The sequence below is a fragment of the Gnatocerus cornutus genome, chromosome 10 (assembly GCF_029298725.1).
Source record: "Gnatocerus cornutus isolate USDA-ARS CGAHR chromosome 10, icGnaCorn1.1, whole genome shotgun sequence".
Classification (NCBI taxonomy): domain Eukaryota; kingdom Metazoa; phylum Arthropoda; class Insecta; order Coleoptera; family Tenebrionidae; genus Gnatocerus; species Gnatocerus cornutus.
In genome coordinates, this window is record NC_142242.1 from 5,865,262 (window position 1) to 5,885,181 (window position 19,920).

Sequence of the window (19,920 nt, forward strand, 5' to 3'; positions counted from 1 at the left end):
GTATCGAGCTAATAAAATGTCTAAATTAGTACCAAGCTTCTCTAGAAGCGATTTTATTAATAGAATAACAAGTTTCCCATTGGAAAATTCGATCTTTTCAAAAATATTAGATAACATTTCGTGACTATCATCTGTAAAATTCAATGTCTCGCTGCAATAACAATTCAATTCGGTCATGCATAGAACCGATTTTTTAGCGATTGATTGGATTCTGATTGTTGGAAAAATCTTACATAACGAACGAAAACAGTTGTATTTTTAGACGTTTATTTTTGAACCTATCAACGAAATAAATTAACTACGATGCAATAAAATTTACTATTACTTACATAACAATATTTTCCACTTCATTCAAATTGAAAAACAAAAAATAACCTGCTCTGTGGGCCAGCTGGCCTTTGCCAAAATTTCAAAACAAGATTTTAGTCTAGTTACTAAGCATCCTGTTTCCATTGTTCCTGATAACATAACGTTCAATATCCCAGACGAATCGTTTGCATTATAGAACGCTATCACCGTCAATTTTAAAGCAGACAATTCAATTAAGAAGCCTTCAATATGACTAATACGTCGATTCTCTACAAAACGCTACTTCTCTGTTAATATTTAACGATTTTACAGATTACGTAACATTTCCGGTTGCTGATCCTGGCTTTTGCAAGTTGACATTCAACTTGAATGTAGGTTACATTGGGGTGGTTCTCTGGATCAGCTGTTCATCCCCACGTTTATCGATTTTCCTGATATTCACCACTTTTGTCCTTCCTAAATATTTAATGGCTCTCGTGAAATTGTTTGGCTCTAATATCTGTTGTTTGTGGTCGAAAAACAAGGAAACCTTCAATTTTACTGTCATTTTTATTTCAGTTTCACCAAAGTAACAGTTGAACTTTAGGAAAAAAGTATTTTTAGCCAAGGCTTTGAAGACTCGTAAAATGAGAGTCGATATTAGAGGCTCCAAACATATTAGACGTAGCAAACGTTTTTTCGAATTTACCCGTTTACTCTGCTTTTAAAAACTTTCATTATCGTACTAGTCAAATAAATAACGGTTTACTTGCTAGGAGTAAAACGTATTAAATATAATATCACAGTCAGATCGATCAACTCTTTTCAGAGACGGTAAAATAATCGTCACAGACTACTTATTCTATCAATGGTCTGTCTGTTCAATACGTCCAACCAATCGAATTATTGAAATGAATATTAATGAAATATTAACAAAGGATCTAAATATACCACAAGTCTTTATCTTCGAAACAATAAAAAACAGCTTATCTTCAACAAAATTTATTAGTACCATTCATTTTAGTAGCGAATTCGAGAAACAGAGGTTAGTCACTTTTTATGTAATACTTGCTCGTTGTACCTTTGCGGGGTAAAATTACGCCTCTGTTGATTAATCTCAACGTTAATGAAATCGTTAACCGCGGGAGGGTTCGATTTTCCGGGGAGCGCCACAGAATCCTCATCTTCACTTTCTTCTTCTTCCTCTTCTTCATATTCAATATCTTCAAAGGCGTCAGTTCGCAAAGGGTGTGGTGATGGCGAACGTGGTGGCTTCGCGGGGGGGTCTAATTTAGGAGGTTGTGGAACTTTTGGAGGAATTGGTGGTGGAGGAACTGACTTTGGAACTGATTGTGGGGGTGGTGGAGTAACCGGTTTAGACACGGTTGGTGGAGGCGGTGGTATAGTCTGGGGAGGTTTAGGCGGCTCTGCTTTGGGGGTGGGCTTAAGTGTAGATGGCGAGAGCTTTTGCGAAAGTTTGTCCAGGATCACTTCTCTTAAAGAAATAAAATAAAAAAAAATAAATAAAATTCAAATAAACAGTAATCAATGTGTGAAATGTTTTTTATCACGTTTCGATAACAGATTACTTGCAACAAAGTACTTGAACGTGAGTGAACTTTAAATTTCGCACATTGACCGAAAAAGTTCCCTGGAAAATAAAAAAATGTAAATAACGAGGAACAAAGTAAAAACTGGTAAATAAATCGAAAAAAATCAACCTAATTGTGTAACACAATTTGGCAAAGAAGTTTTGGCAAGTTATGTTAATGCCCTTGACCAACCTTCATGCTAATAAACATCCACAATTTATTCGGAATTTTGTCACAAAACGATCGGAATTTTCGAGTATTTATCAAACGCTGTTTTATACAGAGGTTAACGTCTTCCATTTTTGAAAATTTAATGTGAAGGTGCATTCGTTGTTTATAGAAAGGTTAAATATAGAAAAACCCGAGAAACAGCTGTTTGACATGTATAATTTACTATAGGAGGGAGTTGAAGGAAAATAAACGTGGCCTGGGAAAACTAAAATAGTTCTCTGTGATGGAGCAGAGCAAACTACAATACCTGTTAAATTTTAGTATGTCTATTTAATTATCACTTATTCAACTCCAAACAACGAAGTCTGACTCAATGCTATATTTATGCAACATTACTTTTTTGCATTAACCGCTGATGACATTGAGTTACTGCAGATTCATAAAACGAGAGAAAACAATTGAACAGTCAGTCGCGATAATTTAAATAACGGAAAAGTACAGTAAAAAAAACACTTAAACTGCAGTAAATAATCTATGTGAAGATATGCACGTAGTCAATAAAACAACGACTGATATGCATAAAGAAAAGTAAATGCTTTTACTTGAAAATTTAAAGTATACTATACTTGCGTTCATATGCATAATAGGTAGGTATACTTTTTTTAAGTAACTGCTACCTAAGTAAGCATAAACTTGTTTACTAAGTGTTTACTTAATGTAGATAGTAAATGCTAGAATATGTATGCATAAAAGCTAGCATTTCCTTTAGTCCATAAGTACTTACTTAAAATTTTACAAGCTGCTTTTTGGGAACTTGTATTTATTTGTGTGTTGTAAAAAAGGCTGTTTTCATGAATATCAGAAAGACGAAACACTATAAACCAAGGCGTACCTGTTCTAACGACGTGTACAAAACTTTATATCGTTTAGTTTAGTTTTGATTTCATATACAGGCTGTTTTTGAAACCATATACAAAAAGAGTGTGGTAATTCTTTGTGACAACTTAGGCTAGTAAGAGAAAACAGTTTTAGTACAAGTATTTTAGTTTTAGAGACAAAATTACACAAAAATTTAAAAAAATCTGCTTGCGCGCCACTGATTTAAAAGTGAACAAAAAATCGAGTTGCTGGTTGCTTTGTAAATAAGTCATTCCAAGTGCGCTTTTTGCCAGTGGTGTAAAAAGTAGGTGGATTGGGGTTACTTTTACCATGTTAGTTTTTTATTTAAAAATTATTTTTTTATTCTTCTTATTCCTTTTGTTCATGCATTTCAAAAACACTCCTGTATATATATATATTTATATTTGCTGCGGCGTTAAAACATCGCCGGATTTTGGTAGCAATTGAACAGCCTTTTGTTTTTCTTCCTTAATTAACGGCAGCTGCGATTTATTAATGAGTATTTTGTACTGGCTTAGAATGGCTACAAAAGCTTCTTGAGTATTTTGATGTTGTTGCTAATCGCTGTTCGAATCAGACGATATTTCGAGACTTGGCTATTCACATATTAAACTTCTAAACTAGAATGAATTTTGTGATTTTATGCAAATGATGAATTGTGGCCGAAAAAGTAACATAACAGGTCAAAAAGTTACATCTCAGTGGATAAGTTACCTATTTATCACGCATTCACTGCCCTCAAAAGTTAAGTATTTACTAATATAATTGAGTAAATTCTTACAAGATTATTCTTGGTTTTATGCATATCTCGTCAAGTATTTGCTTGTAACAAAAGTACTTACTTATAAAGTCAAGCATTTGCTTTTACTTAACACTTGAAGCAAATGCTGGATTTTTATGCATATCAGCCAATATTTTTTCGCACTTTCGTTTTCCTCAGTAAATATTTAATAATTTTCAGTTTCAAGACTTGGCCCAGATGCTAGATTAATTGGCCCATTTAAATTCCGCCTAATTTGCTGCAGACCCGGTAAATTAACTCTTATAACATTCTGGAAGTGGAGTATCGGGAAATAAAACATTAAAGAAGCAATTGCGCAAATCGTGTTTGGCATTAAATCGCATTTTTCTATTAGATCTCTGACGCAAACGGTGCAAACATCAATTTACAGATTATAATCGATACGCTAAATTTCTGGGCACACTAAAATGTGTGGAAGAAATTGAAAAAAGCATCGCTGGTATTTTTCTGGTCCCCGGCGACAAATGTTCTTTAAATTAGTTTTAATTGGTACATTTAGTGCTTGATTCATTATAGCACTCTGACGAAAATAGTGAGGGTTATTTATAAGATGAAGAAGACAAAGGCCGGTAAACAATATTTTAATATATTTTGGTAAAATGTTTTTGAACTTTAGATCACGCAGCTGTCTAAACTCATTCTCTGTCCCTCTGTCACATATACAAGGAGTGTTTGCACAAAATCAGGGATTTTCGTTTTTTCACTTCAATACAACTGTAGGTACAAAATTATTGATAAATGTTCACTTGGACCGTGCCAAAATTACATCCGGATAGCTGCTATTTTAGTAGTGGATTATATTTAGATATTATGCCTTCTTGTTTTTGAAAAAATGTGAAAACACAACGAGGTAAAAACCACAACTATCTTTCCCATAAGTTGATTCATTGCTGGTGGTTAAAACTAAGCGGAAATTGCAACGGTTCGAGAAAATGCAACGTGCATATCTCCTCGAATTTCCTACTCTTGCTAGAAGACGATAGTCGTGTCAAATCATTTTGCTTTCTGTACTTTTTCAAAAACGTTTTAAAGACGACTTGCTCTCAATCAATTGTCATGCAACAGCTTGATAAAAACTAATAGTTGAGTGTACTTTGGCCTTTTGCCATTTATTAAAACTTCAATTAATTGATGTCGACAAATTTATTGGTTGTTCGGATGAATTGCTGACAAGTTGCAAACCGATTATTTATAATTTGTTTCTAGATAAATTCAATCAAACAAAAAACGTAAAAAATTATGCAACGTGGGAATTTTCACGGTTACCTATTCTCATTTTATGTGATGATCTCAAATTGTGCAACAGACAGTAGGTACATCCTGTGACTCGTAATCTTTAATTGACAATCTATTTTCTGTAAGTCTACTTAATACTGCGATTAGATTTTATCAGGTGATGAAGTTCGTTGTCCGCGTTTAATTCCGCGAAAAGGGTACAAATTGCATTGGTTTTTTCCTTCCAAATTATATTTACGCCAAGTAACTTTCCTTCTATTTGTCTGATTCATTAAGTGACGTTTTAAGTGCTAATTTAGCCATTTTTTTTTACTTTTGATTTCATTTATACTGCTAATGCTAATGAAAGCATGACCTGGTTATTATTAATCAACCAAAAATGAATCTTTCTTTCCAAAAAATGTGTTTTGGTAATTTTTATCGGCATGCCAAAATATTTTTGTTTAATTTAAACAAATCAAAAACGAGAATTTCACTCTAAATTGAATGCAAACTCGTACCATCCACAGCTTTGCTATTTATAACGTTATGGGTGTCGCGTGCACGACACGACTACAATGAGGTAATAAAATTCTGGAGTTATGTCAACATTGGACGACCTATGGAGGTACCAAAAAAAAGAAGTTTTTGTGGCTTATTTTTGGGGTTTATTGTTGACAGAATTTGTAAATATATAAATGGTTGTTATTACCTAACAGCGATAAAATGAACCATACATTCATAAACGTTAGCCAACTAAGTTAAGTGTTTTGCGTCTTTAAAATTTTATGATTTAGCAATTTTCCAATGATAAAATGTTCGTTTTCTCAGATTTTGTTATTGTGAAAATTCTTATCGATGGAAGTATGTCAATTTATTTATGCTTACTAAACAGGACTAAAAACGAAAGCAATTATAAAATAAATTTCTTACATTCAGTTACTATTGTTACAAACAAATGAAACGATTAAATTAAATTGCATACCTGCTATTAAACAAGCGATATAAATTGGCAAAAATGCATTGTATTCCTTGTTTTATATTCCATTGAAAACAATTTTTTAATTTATAGCAACATTTTAAATACTATTTAATAAAATTTTCAATGGGGAATAAAACGAGGAATTCAAAATATCATTACGGTTCGTAAACAGTGTTTTCAAAACCAAATCAAAAAATTTTCGTGATCGCTCTGCATGTCATTTTGCAAGCAGTTGTCCAAATGACCAAAAATATTTTTGTCTGTTGGAAGGAAGGGGACCAAACAAATAGTTCGAACTCGTTCAACCAATGTCAGTGTGTTTAATCGTCTTTAAATTGGAGTGTGGTCCGATTTTTTAACCATTTTTTCAGATTGAAAAGTGCGATTATTATTTCGATAGTGACTCATGTATTATCAAAGTTTCCTATGCGATTCAATTGCCCACAGCCACTTTAATAATCAATTAATCTCTATCAAAAACTCATTGTTAACCGATTTATGACGCATTCGTTAAAGTTAAAAGGAAATCTAGCGGGACGATGAACGAGGAAGATTGAGGATTTGGTTTTTTCACCTCTGTGGCTGTAACTATAAATACAAGCTAAAACCGTCACAAAAAGTGAAAATGTGTGTCTAGCTAAATTTACATCAAGAGGAAAACCGTAAGGAATTTAAACCTCTGAAGATTCTTATAACATTGCTTTGTTGCTAAGGCAAAGAATTAGTAGAGCAATTATATAAAAATATCCCATCGTCGACCGTGGCCCTGGGACGTTGGAAGTATTTTGGGATAAGCACGTGGTTACCCCACTACAACAAAAAATATAATAGCGCCCACAATCCGGAAAAAATGCCGGTTCGGTGCAAAATGGCGTTCATTTCGCGCTGAAATATTTAAGCATACAATCGATGGTTAATTGCTACGTTTTCGTAAGGATTCTGCCATCTAGCGTTCACTTGTATCATAAGCAAAAAAACCGTCTGAGCTAGAAATAAATTTGGGTTTGGGCCAATTGCGCCGACTAGAGAATTTAGCCACAAAATGCCGGTTGGTAAGAATAATGTTGAAGAGTGTGAAAAAATATAAAGACGTACCTGTATTCTTTCCATGATAGTACGGAATACCACAGGGTAAACATTTTATCGCAGTTGGCTTGGTGGATGTGTTGGAAAAAAGTCAACACGTGAAGCAGTCACGGCTTGCTTGGGTACTTCGTCTTAACTGACTTATTTTTCGTTTCTGACGCTGCTCTGATACGTTTTACTTTTTTCTGCAATAACCAGATCAGAATTTAATTAGCTGACATATTTAAGGTTTTCCAAAATTATTATCTAGCTGACAAAGGTAATAATTTTGGAATTTTAGGAGCGCACAACGAGACAAGTACTCGTTTTCCAAGGGGAAAAAGAAACAGTTTTATAGGTCAATATGTTTATTATAAACATTACACGGACCTCTATTGGGGTAACTTAACTAATTATACTTACTCTTCTTTTAAACGTAGATTTTCCACAGAAAGACCATCAATCACTTGATTTTAACCGGTTTATTCGATTTTTATTTATCTTGTTTCTGTAATTAAGATTTTTTGATGAAAGTATGTCAGTGGGCACAACGCAAGTTACCCTTCTTTAGTCCTTTTCAGTTATTGGCTGTGCGACGATGTTTCAGGAAAGCTTTCAGGAGCGCCAAGTTTGAAAATGTAGGCAACACACCACACAGTACAATTAAATGTATTTACTCCTCCCATCCATCAATGTCGCTAATCTTGAATAAGCTCAGCAGTCATATTCCCAGAACAATCATGAAAAATCAAAAACATACAAAAAAAAACGATTTTCAATCCTAATTTCGATGTTTTGCTGAAATTACAAAATTGGCAATGCTACAATGTGTGTAATATGACACTATTTACTATGAAATTGATTATTTAGTCGATTGCAGAATACTAATTGGGTTTGGGTGTAATAAAACAAGCATAAACTAGGTGATTTTTTTACTAAACATACTTGAGATTATACAAGTCCTGACAATTTTCTGTATATTAAAAAATTAGTTTGATCAAATTCCTCTTTTTGAGAAACGAATTATTGCACATGAATCTTATAAAATACATCTTATTGTGTTTTAATATGTTTATTAATTTCTTTAATTCAATCAATTCAATTTAGATTTATATAATACTACACTTTATGTTAAACATGTGAAAGTTTCTTACGCAGATGACAATATAAAAACAACAAACATGAAATTTATAACATATTTACAGGACAAAAATGCATTTGTACTTTTGTAAAATAGCATAAATAATAAAAAAGATAACAAAACATTACAATAAAAATCACATTGATTTTGAGACTTAAGAAAATTATTTAAACTAAAATTGAAAGCCTATTGATATGCATCACAGATTCTAAAATACTTAAGTCATGTATGTACAAACTTAAAAGTGTTACAACTTTGTATGTTTGACAGTGTCTGTCCAATAGTTCTGAATGGTCATAGCTTCTAAACTATTGAGGAAAGAATCATTATCCAAACTGTACATTTCCTCTGAATTATCCTGAAAACAGAATCGATTTGATTAAAACATAAAATTATAAACCAGCACCCTCTTATACTAAAGTTCAGAACCGGCGTCAAGGATTTTATAGGTGCAAGAAATCAAGTTTCTTGTCCGTCCTGTGCCCCACGGTTCTGCTTTAAGCACATGCAAACAGAACATAAAAAGCGATAAAATCAAAATGAATAGTAAAAAGAAAAAAACGTGTGCAACAGAAGAAGAAATAGTACTTGCTTACTCTTACTGAAGCATCGTCGATGTATCCGCTAGAGTCGGGGTTGCTACAGCGATCATTAAGTACTTGTGGTCTATTGAACCCCCGATTTCTGTACAAGAAGTAACTAACGACGCAGATGACCCCAACAATGACCACACATCCGAGAGTAATTCCAGTGATTCCAGCAGCGGATAAGTTTCCTGAAGCGTCTTCTTCTTTGTCAGCATTCTTTTCGGCGGTCAAAAGAAGGCTTTGGTTAAAACTGGTCTCATTAACGTAGTTGAAACTCTCGGTGTGATTTATTGCGCTAAAGCTTGAATTTATGGTTATTTGGTTGTCAGTTACGTTGACATCAGTTGCATTCAGGTTTATCACAGCCGCGTCTTTACTTGGTGAATATTTGTTTGACTTTGTCATGTTACCATAAATGTCGAACTTTTTCGAGGAAGGTTTTGGTTTTATTACCGAGACATTACGAGAGTTATTGGAAGGACTATCATTAACGGGCGGATTCAAGGGGGCGCCAATTGCCTTAGCAGCGCGTTGGAAATCTGATGTTGTAGTGATAGGTACAATGGAATGTGACAATGTGATTTCCTCAGATAAACCAACTGAAATTAAATGTATAATTAAATGACGTCATTTTCACTTATTATTGTTGATGATTGTGGTGACTCAAGTTTTACCATATACTCACAGTATATTCGAAGAGTGATCCAAAACCAATGCATCCACCAATACGACAATGTCATGACTTCATCCGCATTAGAAAATGAAAATTGCACAATTAATGTAATTACCTCAACAATACAAATGATTTTGTAACCACAAGTTAAAAATTTCTTTCTTCAAGGCTACACCCACCACACCTCGAAATGTATAAAAAACTACTAAAATCAATAAAATATTAATTTAAAAGACAATTAACAGGGGCATACCTGTTATCCAATAATACACCTGTCAAACTGATAAGATTTTGATAAGCCTCGTTGTTGTGGTCGGAGAAATTTCGTACATCTAAAATCAGATGTCGCATCGCATGACAAGTGACAACTGTGACATTCAGTTGGGCCAACTCAATATCATATTTCTCCCTAAACAGAACGTATTGCTGGTTGCCGCTACAAAAAACACATTTTTATTTCAGTATTTTTTACGCCACTGTGTAGATGATAACGTCGTAATGATGTAGTTAAAAAGATAAAAGATAACGTAAAATAATTGAATTCCATTTAACAAAATTGTACATTGTTTATTGGACATGCGCCAGATGGTGTTGATTTGAACCACAGAAATTTTCTTGTTATTAGGGAAAATTCACAGAAACGGCTCATTTCGGACCGAAATAAATGTCTTCTAATCTTGTTTAAACTGGGTCGGTGACTTCCTGCCGCCACTGAAAAATGCGAAACTTATCAACTGTAAATTTGATAAAAAGTGTCATTAGCTATAATTCTCATTAGTCATAATGATTCTTCCTCTTCTTGTCTGTAGAAATGTCCTCATTATTGACGAAGAAAGTGAATCCAACAGAGCGGTTAACGCGTTAAAGCAAGTTATGTGTCAGCCTCGTAGTGTTGTGGTTTTTGGTTTTCGATTTTTTGGGTTTTTGGGGTTTTTGACGTCGCGCACGCCACTGCAATTGGCCCAATGACGTGTGTCATCCGATGTTGATGTTGACCATGTTGACGATGGCATGGCTGTGGGTCCTTCAGTATAACCTGTAGACGTAGTGCTGTAAAACAGAAAACTGCAGGTGAGTCGCTTATCTAAATGATATCATTTTATCAATGACATAGTGTGTGGGGGTCAGGTGTTCATTCGCGCTCATTTTTAATTGCGAACAGAAAGAGGCGAAATGTTCAAATTATCGTCAAGGCTAATTGTGTAACGTGTCCTGCATGAACAGGTACGATTTACCTGAATCTAAAAATAAAATAATTACTCTTCGTACTGATCAAGCCGCTGTTGGCTCGCTCGTACTCGTTTGTTTTCAGGATATCCTCACCGTTAGCCATTCCTGTACTAACCAAAAAAATTGGAATGTCAAAAATTCCATAGCCCTCCGGATGAATCGTCTTTGTCCTGTCATTAGTCATTCGACATCGAAAAAAAAGCCGCGACCTTTCATTTATAATTGATTTTGTTGTACCCCGTAATTAATTCCATTAATAACTTACATCCTTTATTAGACAGAGTGTTTTCATTAACTTAATGTAGAATTACAGTACAAACATTTTTTTCCTACGTTTTGTTTGCTTCAATTTAGTGTCTTGATACGTTGTGCATGGAAATGGGAAAAAGTAGTAAAGGACATTGAGAACAGGACTTTCTTCTAGTTTTTTTTTACTCAACTTGACCAGCTGTATAACAGGTCGCGGTCACAGAAATCATTCATATCTCAGATTTATCTGTTTCAATTCATGGAGTTTCGGCCAAATTATCATGAAGTACTCAGTGATAAACAGTAACAGTGCATCATTCGGAGTCAACATAAAAGGGTAAATGAAAGTCTTAAGTAAGGAGAAGTCACTTTTATGTAAATAATAACTTTTGTGTAATTTTCTTGGACTTAACAATCATAATTTTTTCCTTCAATTATTTTACCATTATTTAAACAGTTAATAAACAAAAAAAACTTGTTGATTTTAAAAGTATAACTATCAGAACTTCTGTAAACCGTTTTTTAATCGACTTTGATCATATTAATTAATTTTTCCCGCTTGACATTACTCATACTCAAGTGAACTGGGGAAGTCCACGAAGGAAAAAATGATTCAGTTTTATTTACAATTGCATATCGTTTTAGCCGCAGAATAAATAAAACCAAATGTAAATAATATATGTGGTCATACAATTCTTAGATTACAGGGGTTCTATTGAAAATTGAAACTTCCGTAACTTTTTTTTCAATCCTGCTAAGTTTTTCTGTGGCGCTCTCTAATTGCCAATTCAGTTTACCAACTTACCAAAAAGGTATTTTGTGCGTTGACACGCACTGTTTATATTACTATATTACATAAATTGCCCGTTAACGCATAAAATATAAGATAACTACCGTAAACTATCGTTACAAGTTTATGAACAGTTTGTGAGTAGTTCGACTGTAAAAATTTGTCCAAAACGTGTTTTTTTCTAGTGATTGTGAGGTATCTTATCTTTTTTGCTACGGTGAGGGTTTTATTATTTATTATTTGTGTAAATTTAAACAGGGATTGTGCTACTAGAGAATGAATGAATGATTTCCAACTATCTGCGATTAAAACGGGGAATAAGAAATCCAATTCGAGTGTAGTTTATCTTTAATTAATCTGATTGATCTTATCCTAATTTTGATTGAAGTACATATTATAATTATAGTGAACAGTAAGATATAAAAACTTTGCAAGCACTTTCAAGTCTATAAAGCAATTTTATTATGAAACGATAAGTAAAACAAATGGTAACACCCATATCGTAACTATGAAAATTTATGTAACCATACCGATAGTAATACCAATAATAAATTACATGGGGGTCGCTTAATAATTAGTGGTGCTGCGTCAGTGCATTGAAGAAAGTGACATTTTCCGTGTTGTCATATGGTTTGCAAAGTACCACAGATTTGGAGTTGGTGAAGTAGTGAAATACCTTTGACATGCACTAAAAAACTTTTATAATTATTGATCGTGAACTAAACGAGTCGCTTCCGAAGCTCTTTATTGTTTGGATTAATTTCCATCAAATCAGCGTATTATACACTAAACGGCTTCGTACAACAAAGTTGTTTATATTGACAAAGCGATAATTATATTGTAATAGCAATAGCCTCAACGTATCAGTTGACTTCGCAAGAACTAGTCGACAGGTTTTTCCCGAAAGTGCAGCATCGAAATTAATAACTACTTTTTTATGTTTATTTATATCGCGAAATTATTTTGATTTTGTTGGGGATAATTTAATATATATCCCGCAATTTTTTTTTTTTTAGAAGTGTTTTTTGTTTGCACCATTCACTAAAAATTGCAATTATGATTAACCACAACTGAAATCACTTTTTCTGACTATGGGTAATAAAATTTTAATTGAACATGAATAATACCTCAAACGCACTAAACATCTAATCATAATTCCAATCGATGTACGTCGAAACGATATGTCAAAATTCACAAAGCTTTAAAGCAGTGTGTACTTCGAGAGAACGGGAGTTTCATTAATTAGTAGTGACACCGCTCTATAAAGGGCAAAATGTTGGTAAGTTTTTTTAATTGTAAAAAGTTAAGAATAAAAGGATCGTCGAAATTACAGTGTTGATAATTTTAAAAGAGATGTTTCTTATTCATATTAAAATAATATTCCTTTACAATGTAAATATTAATTCTTTTGAATTTTTGATAAGTATGTATTAATATATTTTCAATAGTACATTACAGTACAAAATGTAATAAAATATGGAATTTCTCCTTTAAAACAATAAACTTAATTTACTACTTCCTGTATAACCAAGTCTTGCCAATATTTTCCATTCTGTTCTTTTGTTTGAATACTTGTGTCACAAATTTCCCATCATATTACGACAATACGTACTTTATATCACTCAAAAACCAAAATTAAGTGTTATTTTATTTGTTTATTTATTTCCTTGGGGGTACAACTGTTGACATTGATTTCATAGATAAACGAGGGTTTATCAACAATAGTGACGACGTCTAAAGATAGATTAGATAAAAACCGTTGAAAAAGTCTTCCTCTAATGTGGTCACTCACGTTATCTTTTTTTTGAATGTAATCTTAAGTCGGATGGTGCATTTAATTCCGAGATTTGTAATTGAATAATTACTTAAGTTTGTGACGTTATTATAACGAATTTCACACGAAAGTGTAATAAGTGACGACTAATCAACTAATCACTTCAATTTAATAAGATATGAAGTATGAACTTTAAGAATGAAACTCCAAATTTTCGTCTACTATATTAGATGTTTTATAAACGATTTCTTTAATGTCATTTTTGACTGGTGGTAAAAGATGTGGATTTTATTATGCCATTACTGTTCACTTAAATCGTTTTGTGGCTATCATAAAATTTTATTGATGATCATGTTTTCATTGCGAGGGATGTTGTTGGGATTTCCGAATTGCGTACAACCAAAACGCACTTAGATAAAAAAAATCCTTTGAGAATAAATGATTTTGACAACAGTCTCAATTTCTTTTTGGTGTGTCAAGGTGCCAGCCGTCCAAAAATGGACCCTCTACCTTGAAATATCATAAATAAAACGTCCCCAATTTGCGTGAATAAATTTGTATCGACACCGCATACCTTTGAATGTGGCTAATTTTGAAAATGTAGTTTGGTACCGTTGGTTGGGTTTCTACGAAACGTTTTTATATTTGCGTGTGACGGCTCTGGTTCTGAAATTTGGGCGTATTATTTTAATTGGTGATTGGTATTTAAATGTCCTCATTAATTCGCTTTGAGCTAAACCAACTCGAGTAAATTCAAGGATAATTCTTTTATCTTCGTAACTCCGAAAGAATTAATTACGTATAGGTTTAGTATCATGGTACCTTGAAAATTCACGAATAAATACAACGTGAAGGTCGTTGTGTCATCACTGATTTCACAGGGGTACTTGTTTACATCTTTGATTTTTGAGATTCTTAAAAACGATAAAGATATTTGAATTAGAATTTGAGCCACGATTCAGGTTACTATTTACGTAGTAATTGTAGACAATTGTGGCCGTTTTAAATTCTTCTTATTCTACTGTTTGGATTCTTTAATAATTTTTTGTTTGTTCTAGTTTTGACGGCGTCATGTCGCCTGATGCGTTACTACGTCTTCTCGCCTACAGGATAATTATTTTTTACAAGTAATTGGTAAGTCTTTTACAACTTCTTATCTCAAATTTAACATTCGTTAACTTTACCGTAAAATATAATTGAGTCGATTGTTGTGGCATGGTATTGAAGTGAAAACGGTTTAAACACTGTTGAACATGAAGATCATGCGGACAAGACGTAAGTTGAACTCTGATCGTTTAACGATGGGAAAGGTTTAAAGCATGAATAATTCGTAAATATATTTTATGGCTAGTTTATGAAGTCATAAGTGTGTTGTCTGCCATTATTTACTTTTCATGAAACAAAAAAAAAATTAAAACTTGGATAGTAACCAAAGTTTATTTCATCGTCCTTCATAATAATGAAGTAAAATGTATGTGACAACACACAATGCATTTCAGAGACAGTCGTGAAATTTGCGAGTTTCTTAATCATTCGGAGAAAATGCGATTTTTGTCTTCTAACCAAAACAGCGGTCGAAATCGCCGAAGAAAAAATACAGGACCTGTCGTTTTTGGTATACAATTTTTTGCTCTTAACCAAACACATTTTACAAATTACTTTCTCTTATGCACTTATTTGTTTTATTCACAACTGTTGTTGTTATTAATACTTACTATTACATTATAATTATCGACGACGTGATTATTATTACGAAGTTAACAATCGATTTTACTTCAAATTATTATCGTAAAATTGTGTTTTCGAAGATCAGAATTTCGGGCGGATTTGAGTTTCACTCAGAATTCATTAAAAATATGTCGTGGAAATGAAATTAAGAGTGGGTTACTACAATGGTCGTACCAAGAATATTATCTTTACTTAGAAGTTTAAAATAAATATATGCATAAAATTGTGTTGATAAGTAATTATCTTTTATGTGCGGACCGAAAAAAGATGATAATAATATTGAATATGTATCTAACTGAAACAAAACTTAAAGTTTGCTTATCTGAAGAATAAATGCTTGAACAGGAAGATGAGGTAACTTTTTGGACATTTTGTTTGTGTAATAATTTTTTTGTATATGAATTCAGTTTCCAAGTAGTTGATATTTAAGTTTCTTTGTTTAATTTTTCTATTAATAAACAACGAAAAAATCTTAGGAATGTTTTAAATTACAGGATATCTAGAAATTCCCATTTATTTATAATCCGTCTGATCGATTTTAAGTAATGATCGTAATATCAATAAATAAATTTAACTATTTAGCAGGTGTGTGTTTATTTAAAGAAGCTTTAAAATTGAGATATGTTAGAGCAAGTAAAAAAGAACGGGGAATCACCTGTCTATCCCGAGCTAATGCAATTTTTTTGCAGGCATGGGGGTGCCATGGCTTGCCCAGGTGCGTTTGCTGCACATGGCCATTCTAGTTCTAGCCACGGCAACATGTCTTCTCTACGTGGCGTATATAACATCCCCCCAATTGACAACCACCGCTTCCCCTTTACGTACTGTACTAGAAATTCGACCATTCCAAGGTAACACAACTCAAGTCGATGCGGCCCGAAATATAACCGCTGCCCCTTTAATAAGTGGCGGTTCGTCGGAACCACCCCCGCCCCCACAGCCCGCTCGACCTTCCACGAATAATTCCACAACGACCACCAATAATACTCAACCTGATTTAACTCGGGGGATACCAGCGGAAATTATCTACGAAGCTGGACATGTAGATGTGAGTTCTCAAGTTTGTCCAGATTTAGGAAAAGATAAGAAGCTACTGATTGCGATTACTTCAGCGCCAAGTCATGAAAGTGCTCGAATGGCGATTAGAGAAACGTGGGGGCATTTTGCCAGTCGAAAAGATATTGCGATTGCTTTTATGTTGGGTTCGATCGCTAATGGAACCGTCAACGCGAATATTGAAAAGGAGCAATATTTATACGGAGATATTATAAGAGGAAAATTTAGAGATACATATGACAATCTTACTCTTAAAACAATTTCGATGTTAGAATGGGTAGATAACTATTGTCCGAAAGCAGCTTTTGTACTTAAAACAGACGATGACATGTTTATTAATGTATCTCGACTTCTGGCGTTTATTGCAAAGCACAATCCGGAGCAAAGAGCCATTTATGGCCGTCTGGCGAAAAAGTGGAAACCGATCAGGAACAAAAAATCCAAATATTACATTTCTCCGAATCAATACAAGCCGGCAGTGTTTCCAGATTTTACAACTGGACCGGCATATTTGCTTCCCGCGAGACTATCAAAAGAATTATATGTAGCAGCACTTAATCACACTTATTTTAAACTAGAAGATGTATTTGTCACTGGAATCGTGGCAAATAGCTTGAAGATCAAACGTGTACATGCACCTGAATTTTTAAATAAGAGAGTCTCTCTAACTCCTTGCAGCGTACAACGAGGGATCAGTATCCACATGGTCAAAGGAGTCGAACAGTACGATCTGTGGAAAAAATTGCACGACGTCGCTGCCAAGTGCAAGAAATAGTGTTGAAACTTGTGTGATCAAGACAATTTTTTTCAATTGTGTATATTTTCATATGAACAGTATTTTTACTTAAATTATTTTATAAATGCTGTTAAGCTTAGTAAAATGGAACAATGTCGCTTCAATTCTCACTAAGCTTAACTCCAGGAACAGACAACTCTTAAATGAACATCACGTTATTTAATTTTTTATTATAATTAATTTTTGTTATAACTAAATTACAAATAAAAAATTAATAATGAAACAAAAAAGCTGCAAATAATGCGGTAACGTATTAAACTCTGTTTAATAGTCATAAACATAAGTTGCGTAAATTTAGAATTCTTTTTATATTCCCTGTATAAAGAAATAATAAAATTATGTAAATAAAGTTACCAATTCAGTTTTTTCTCAATTGATCATATACGGGCGAGGCGTCTTCGTTTGTGTATATAATATATTGCATTTGTGTAAGCGTTTACGATTCCTCGTTTTGGGGAGGTATATAAACAAACGAATCTATTTCCCCTAGAACCAACTCTTTCCATTTTTCTACAGGAAGATTCATATCTTCAATACTTTGATCATATGGCGCTGATACAGGTTCATCATGTGGGTCAGCATAGGCCGCTAAGTAAGGATGTGCCAACGCTTTTTCTGCTGTAATCCTCTTATCACTGTCCAATTCCAACATCAACGCTAACAAGTCCACAGCCTGCGGATTTGCCCCTCGGAAATACTGATTCAAATCCTTTTTAAGAAGGGGAGGTAACGACTGGATATAATTCCTTGCCTAAAAACAAACCCTAAGATCACCAACTCTCATAACATTCTCTTCTATTTACACTCTCTGATGTGATCTTTTGCATAAACTCATCACTTGGCGTTCCCAGAATTTCCATAATCAAATTAAGTTGATGAATATCTAACAATGTTAAGGAAAAGTTCGGACTGGTATCAACGTTATTATAATATTTAACTCAAAGGATACGATCTGTTCCAGGGAAAAGTGTACGTCCAGTTAACAACTCGGCCATTATGCAGCCTACTGACCAAATATCAACCGTTTGATTGTAGTGCATCCAATTTAACATAATTTCTGGGGCTCGGTACCATCGAGTAGCTACGTAACCAGTCATTTCAGTTTCGGTCGGTCTGGCTAAACCGAAGTCTAGAATTTTGAGCTCGCAATCTTCATTTACGGCGATATTGGATGGCTTCAAATCCTTGAAAAAACACGCTTTTTATGCGTTGAACCCAAAACCAGTTTTGCAACACTTTTAATCACACAACAATACAACAGTTCAAATATTTAATTCCAGATTTTATTGTTATTAAAACAACGTCTTCAATTTTAAAGAACAATGTTTCAATAAATCCGATAAATGTTGATTTATTACAAAATCCAGAACACATATATGAAGATGGAATATTCTTATCTAGCTAATTTATAGCTGCAATATGCAACTGCAATAATTATATCACATTTATTTGGGCCGCTGTCATGTTGTTTATGTAACAATGTCATAAAAAGCACAAGTTAAGGAAATTGTCTCAAATTTCCCATGTTTTATGCAATTTTCGCTTACCCTGTGTATGATTCCTGCAGAATGGATGTATTTTAGGCCCCGTAAAATTTGATATACTAAAAATTGGACGTGATCATCAGTGAGCTTCTGTGTACGTATAATGTTATTTAAATCGGCCCCCATCAAATGAGTGACTAGATAAATCTAGAAATCACACGTCACGACGAGATTTATAGTTTAAAGAGTCTCACCTGGCTATTGTCATGCTGCGGATAGAAAACATCCAGCAAACCAATTACGTTTTCATGTCTCATGTGCTTCAAAAGTTTTAGCTCTCTGTAGGTCCTCTTTGCATGGACAGCTGATTGGAAAGGTCGAGCTAATTTTTTTATGGCAACTTTTTTCCTATTTGAGAAGGAATCAACCGCTGAGCTAGGAAGAAAACGTGAAATAAGGTTATCTCGGTTTAAAATCCTAACCTATAAAATCGTGCAACTGAGAGTTAAAATTACAAGAAGACAGTCAGTTAGATTTCATGCGAGAAAAGTGTAAAAAGCAGCTTTTCTTCTTTAGGTTGGGAAATTGAAGATATTGTGTGATTAGGCAATAAATGTAGGTGTTATAGACATACCAAACCTGTCCGTATGCTCCGGATCCAACAGCGGAGAGCATTTGGTAACGTTCAGGCACTTCCCAAACTGTTTTATTCACTTCAACTTTGTGAAAACCCGACATTTTCGGCGATTGTGTGGAAATTGCTCAGGTTTTCAGCGATTCAAACTACCTTTTCACCTTTAGAAAAAGATGTGAGATAGAAATAGGCAATCACAAAAACACTGTGGAAAGAGAGAGGTTACGTGACAGAGACAGTGACATGTTTACGTTCATTTTAATTACACCAAGACAACAAAGCTAAGTTTAAGTGCTACCGATTTAACACAAAACAATTTTCAAGTTATATTTAGAGTGACACGGTCAGTTTGCATTATTATGCGCAATTCGGGTGTGACTACTTACATTAGCTTCGGAACTGATAATCTCATCTGATAAAACTGTATATTATTGCAGCATCTTTACTGTCATATACTATATGATATATAAAACAATCACGAATTTAAAGACGAGTAAACAAATCGCGCTCAACACGACATTTAGTAAATTGCTTTGACTTTGACAGCAACTGTCTAGATCAACACGTGTAACATTACAAAAAAATAATAACAATAAAACTATGTCCTGTTATAAAAATTAAATAAAACCTGAATCTTGAGTACCTTTGTTGTGGCAACTCATACGTGACCTGTAAATTGCCCCTTTCATTTAAAACACCTACGCCTCTGTTCTCTGCACTAATTCCTAGTTCCAAACAAGTGTCCTATGTTGGTAGAAGTGGT

The 19,920-nt window shown here is 33.7% G+C and overlaps 4 protein-coding genes across 10 annotated transcripts; 1 reads left to right on the forward strand and 3 right to left on the reverse strand.

Moving 5' to 3' along the window:
- Nucleotides 1-685: 685 nt before the first annotated feature.
- LOC148167431 (uncharacterized) lies at nt 686-7,650 on the reverse strand. The gene is made up of 8 exons (XM_088046906.1): nt 7,577-7,650; nt 7,439-7,523; nt 7,046-7,221; nt 1,357-1,783; nt 1,184-1,273; nt 1,109-1,141; nt 1,058-1,060; nt 686-1,009 (listed from the first exon to the last, which is right to left on the reverse strand). The coding sequence occupies exons 3-8, from the start codon at nt 7,087-7,089 to the stop codon at nt 686-688; spliced, it is 921 nt and encodes a 306-aa protein (XP_087903032.1). The 5' UTR covers nt 7,090-7,221; nt 7,439-7,523; nt 7,577-7,650.
- Nucleotides 7,651-7,932: 282 nt separating this feature from the next.
- LOC148167432 (uncharacterized) lies at nt 7,933-10,077 on the reverse strand. Of its 3 annotated transcripts, none has more exons than XM_088047513.1 (4): nt 9,670-10,077; nt 9,429-9,618; nt 8,753-9,342; nt 7,933-8,514 (listed from the first exon to the last, which is right to left on the reverse strand). In XM_088047513.1, the coding sequence occupies exons 2-4, from the start codon at nt 9,481-9,483 to the stop codon at nt 8,404-8,406; spliced, it is 756 nt and encodes a 251-aa protein (XP_087903639.1). In that variant the 5' UTR covers nt 9,484-9,618; nt 9,670-10,077; the 3' UTR covers nt 7,933-8,403. The 3 variants fall into 3 exon arrangements, with proteins under 3 accessions (XP_087903639.1, XP_087903641.1, XP_087903638.1); XM_088047515.1 differs by having other exon boundaries at nt 8,759-9,342; nt 9,429-9,621; XM_088047512.1 differs by having other exon boundaries at nt 9,429-9,621.
- A 288-nt stretch (nt 10,078-10,365) lies between these two features.
- LOC148167433 (beta-1,3-galactosyltransferase 5-like) lies at nt 10,366-17,392 on the forward strand. Of its 2 annotated transcripts, none has more exons than XM_088047505.1 (3): nt 10,366-10,487; nt 14,518-14,593; nt 15,877-17,392. In XM_088047505.1, exon 3 carries the CDS (start codon nt 15,879-15,881, stop codon nt 17,016-17,018), a length of 1,140 nt encoding a protein of 379 aa, XP_087903631.1. In that variant the 5' UTR covers nt 10,366-10,487; nt 14,518-14,593; nt 15,877-15,878; the 3' UTR covers nt 17,019-17,392. The 2 variants fall into 2 exon arrangements, with proteins under 2 accessions (XP_087903631.1, XP_087903632.1); XM_088047506.1 differs by lacking the exon at nt 10,366-10,487 and adding an exon at nt 11,214-11,232.
- Nucleotides 17,184-19,907, reverse strand: LOC148167434 (mitogen-activated protein kinase p38b-like). 4 transcript variants are annotated; one of them, XM_088047510.1, is made up of 7 exons: nt 19,801-19,907; nt 19,158-19,318; nt 18,778-18,958; nt 18,587-18,730; nt 17,989-18,223; nt 17,843-17,922; nt 17,184-17,790 (listed from the first exon to the last, which is right to left on the reverse strand). In XM_088047510.1, exons 2-7 carry the CDS (start codon nt 19,259-19,261, stop codon nt 17,476-17,478), a joined length of 1,059 nt encoding a protein of 352 aa, XP_087903636.1. In that variant the 5' UTR covers nt 19,262-19,318; nt 19,801-19,907; the 3' UTR covers nt 17,184-17,475. The 4 variants fall into 4 exon arrangements, with proteins under 4 accessions (XP_087903636.1, XP_087903635.1, XP_087903634.1 ...); XM_088047509.1 differs by lacking the exon at nt 19,801-19,907 and adding an exon at nt 19,544-19,751; XM_088047508.1 differs by lacking the exon at nt 19,801-19,907 and adding an exon at nt 19,544-19,751 and having other exon boundaries at nt 19,158-19,362.
- Between the last annotated feature and the right edge of the window lie 13 nt (nt 19,908-19,920).

Coding starts and splice junctions, on each gene's coding strand:
- LOC148167433 (XM_088047505.1), top strand. CDS start 15,879: ATGGGGGTGCCATGGCTTGCCCAGGTGCGTTTGCTGCACATGGCCATT.
- LOC148167432 (XM_088047513.1), bottom strand. CDS start 9,483: ATGACATTGTCGTATTGGTGGATGCATTGGTTTTGGATCACTCTTCGA. Junction 9,343..9,428: donor GATCACTCTTCGAATATACT/GTGAGTATATGG, acceptor ATTTAATTTCAG/TTGGTTTATCTGAGGAAATC. Junction 8,515..8,752: donor TCGACGATGCTTCAGTAAGA/GTAAGCAAGTAC, acceptor TTCTGTTTTCAG/GATAATTCAGAGGAAATGTA.
- LOC148167434 (XM_088047510.1), bottom strand. CDS start 19,261: ATGTCGGGTTTTCACAAAGTTGAAGTGAATAAAACAGTTTGGGAAGTG. Junction 18,959..19,157: donor GGAGCATACGGACAGGTTTG/GTATGTCTATAA, acceptor TTTTCTTCCTAG/CTCAGCGGTTGATTCCTTCT. Junction 18,224..18,586: donor CTGCAGGAATCATACACAGG/GTAAGCGAAAAT, acceptor TGTTTTTTCAAG/GATTTGAAGCCATCCAATAT.
- LOC148167431 (XM_088046906.1), bottom strand. CDS start 7,089: ATGTTTACCCTGTGGTATTCCGTACTATCATGGAAAGAATACAG. Junction 1,784..7,045: donor CTATCATGGAAAGAATACAG/GTACGTCTTTAT, acceptor TATTTCTTTAAG/AGAAGTGATCCTGGACAAAC. Junction 1,142..1,183: donor TCATTTCAATAATTCGATTG/GTTGGACGTATT, acceptor TAGAATAAGTAG/TCTGTGACGATTATTTTACC.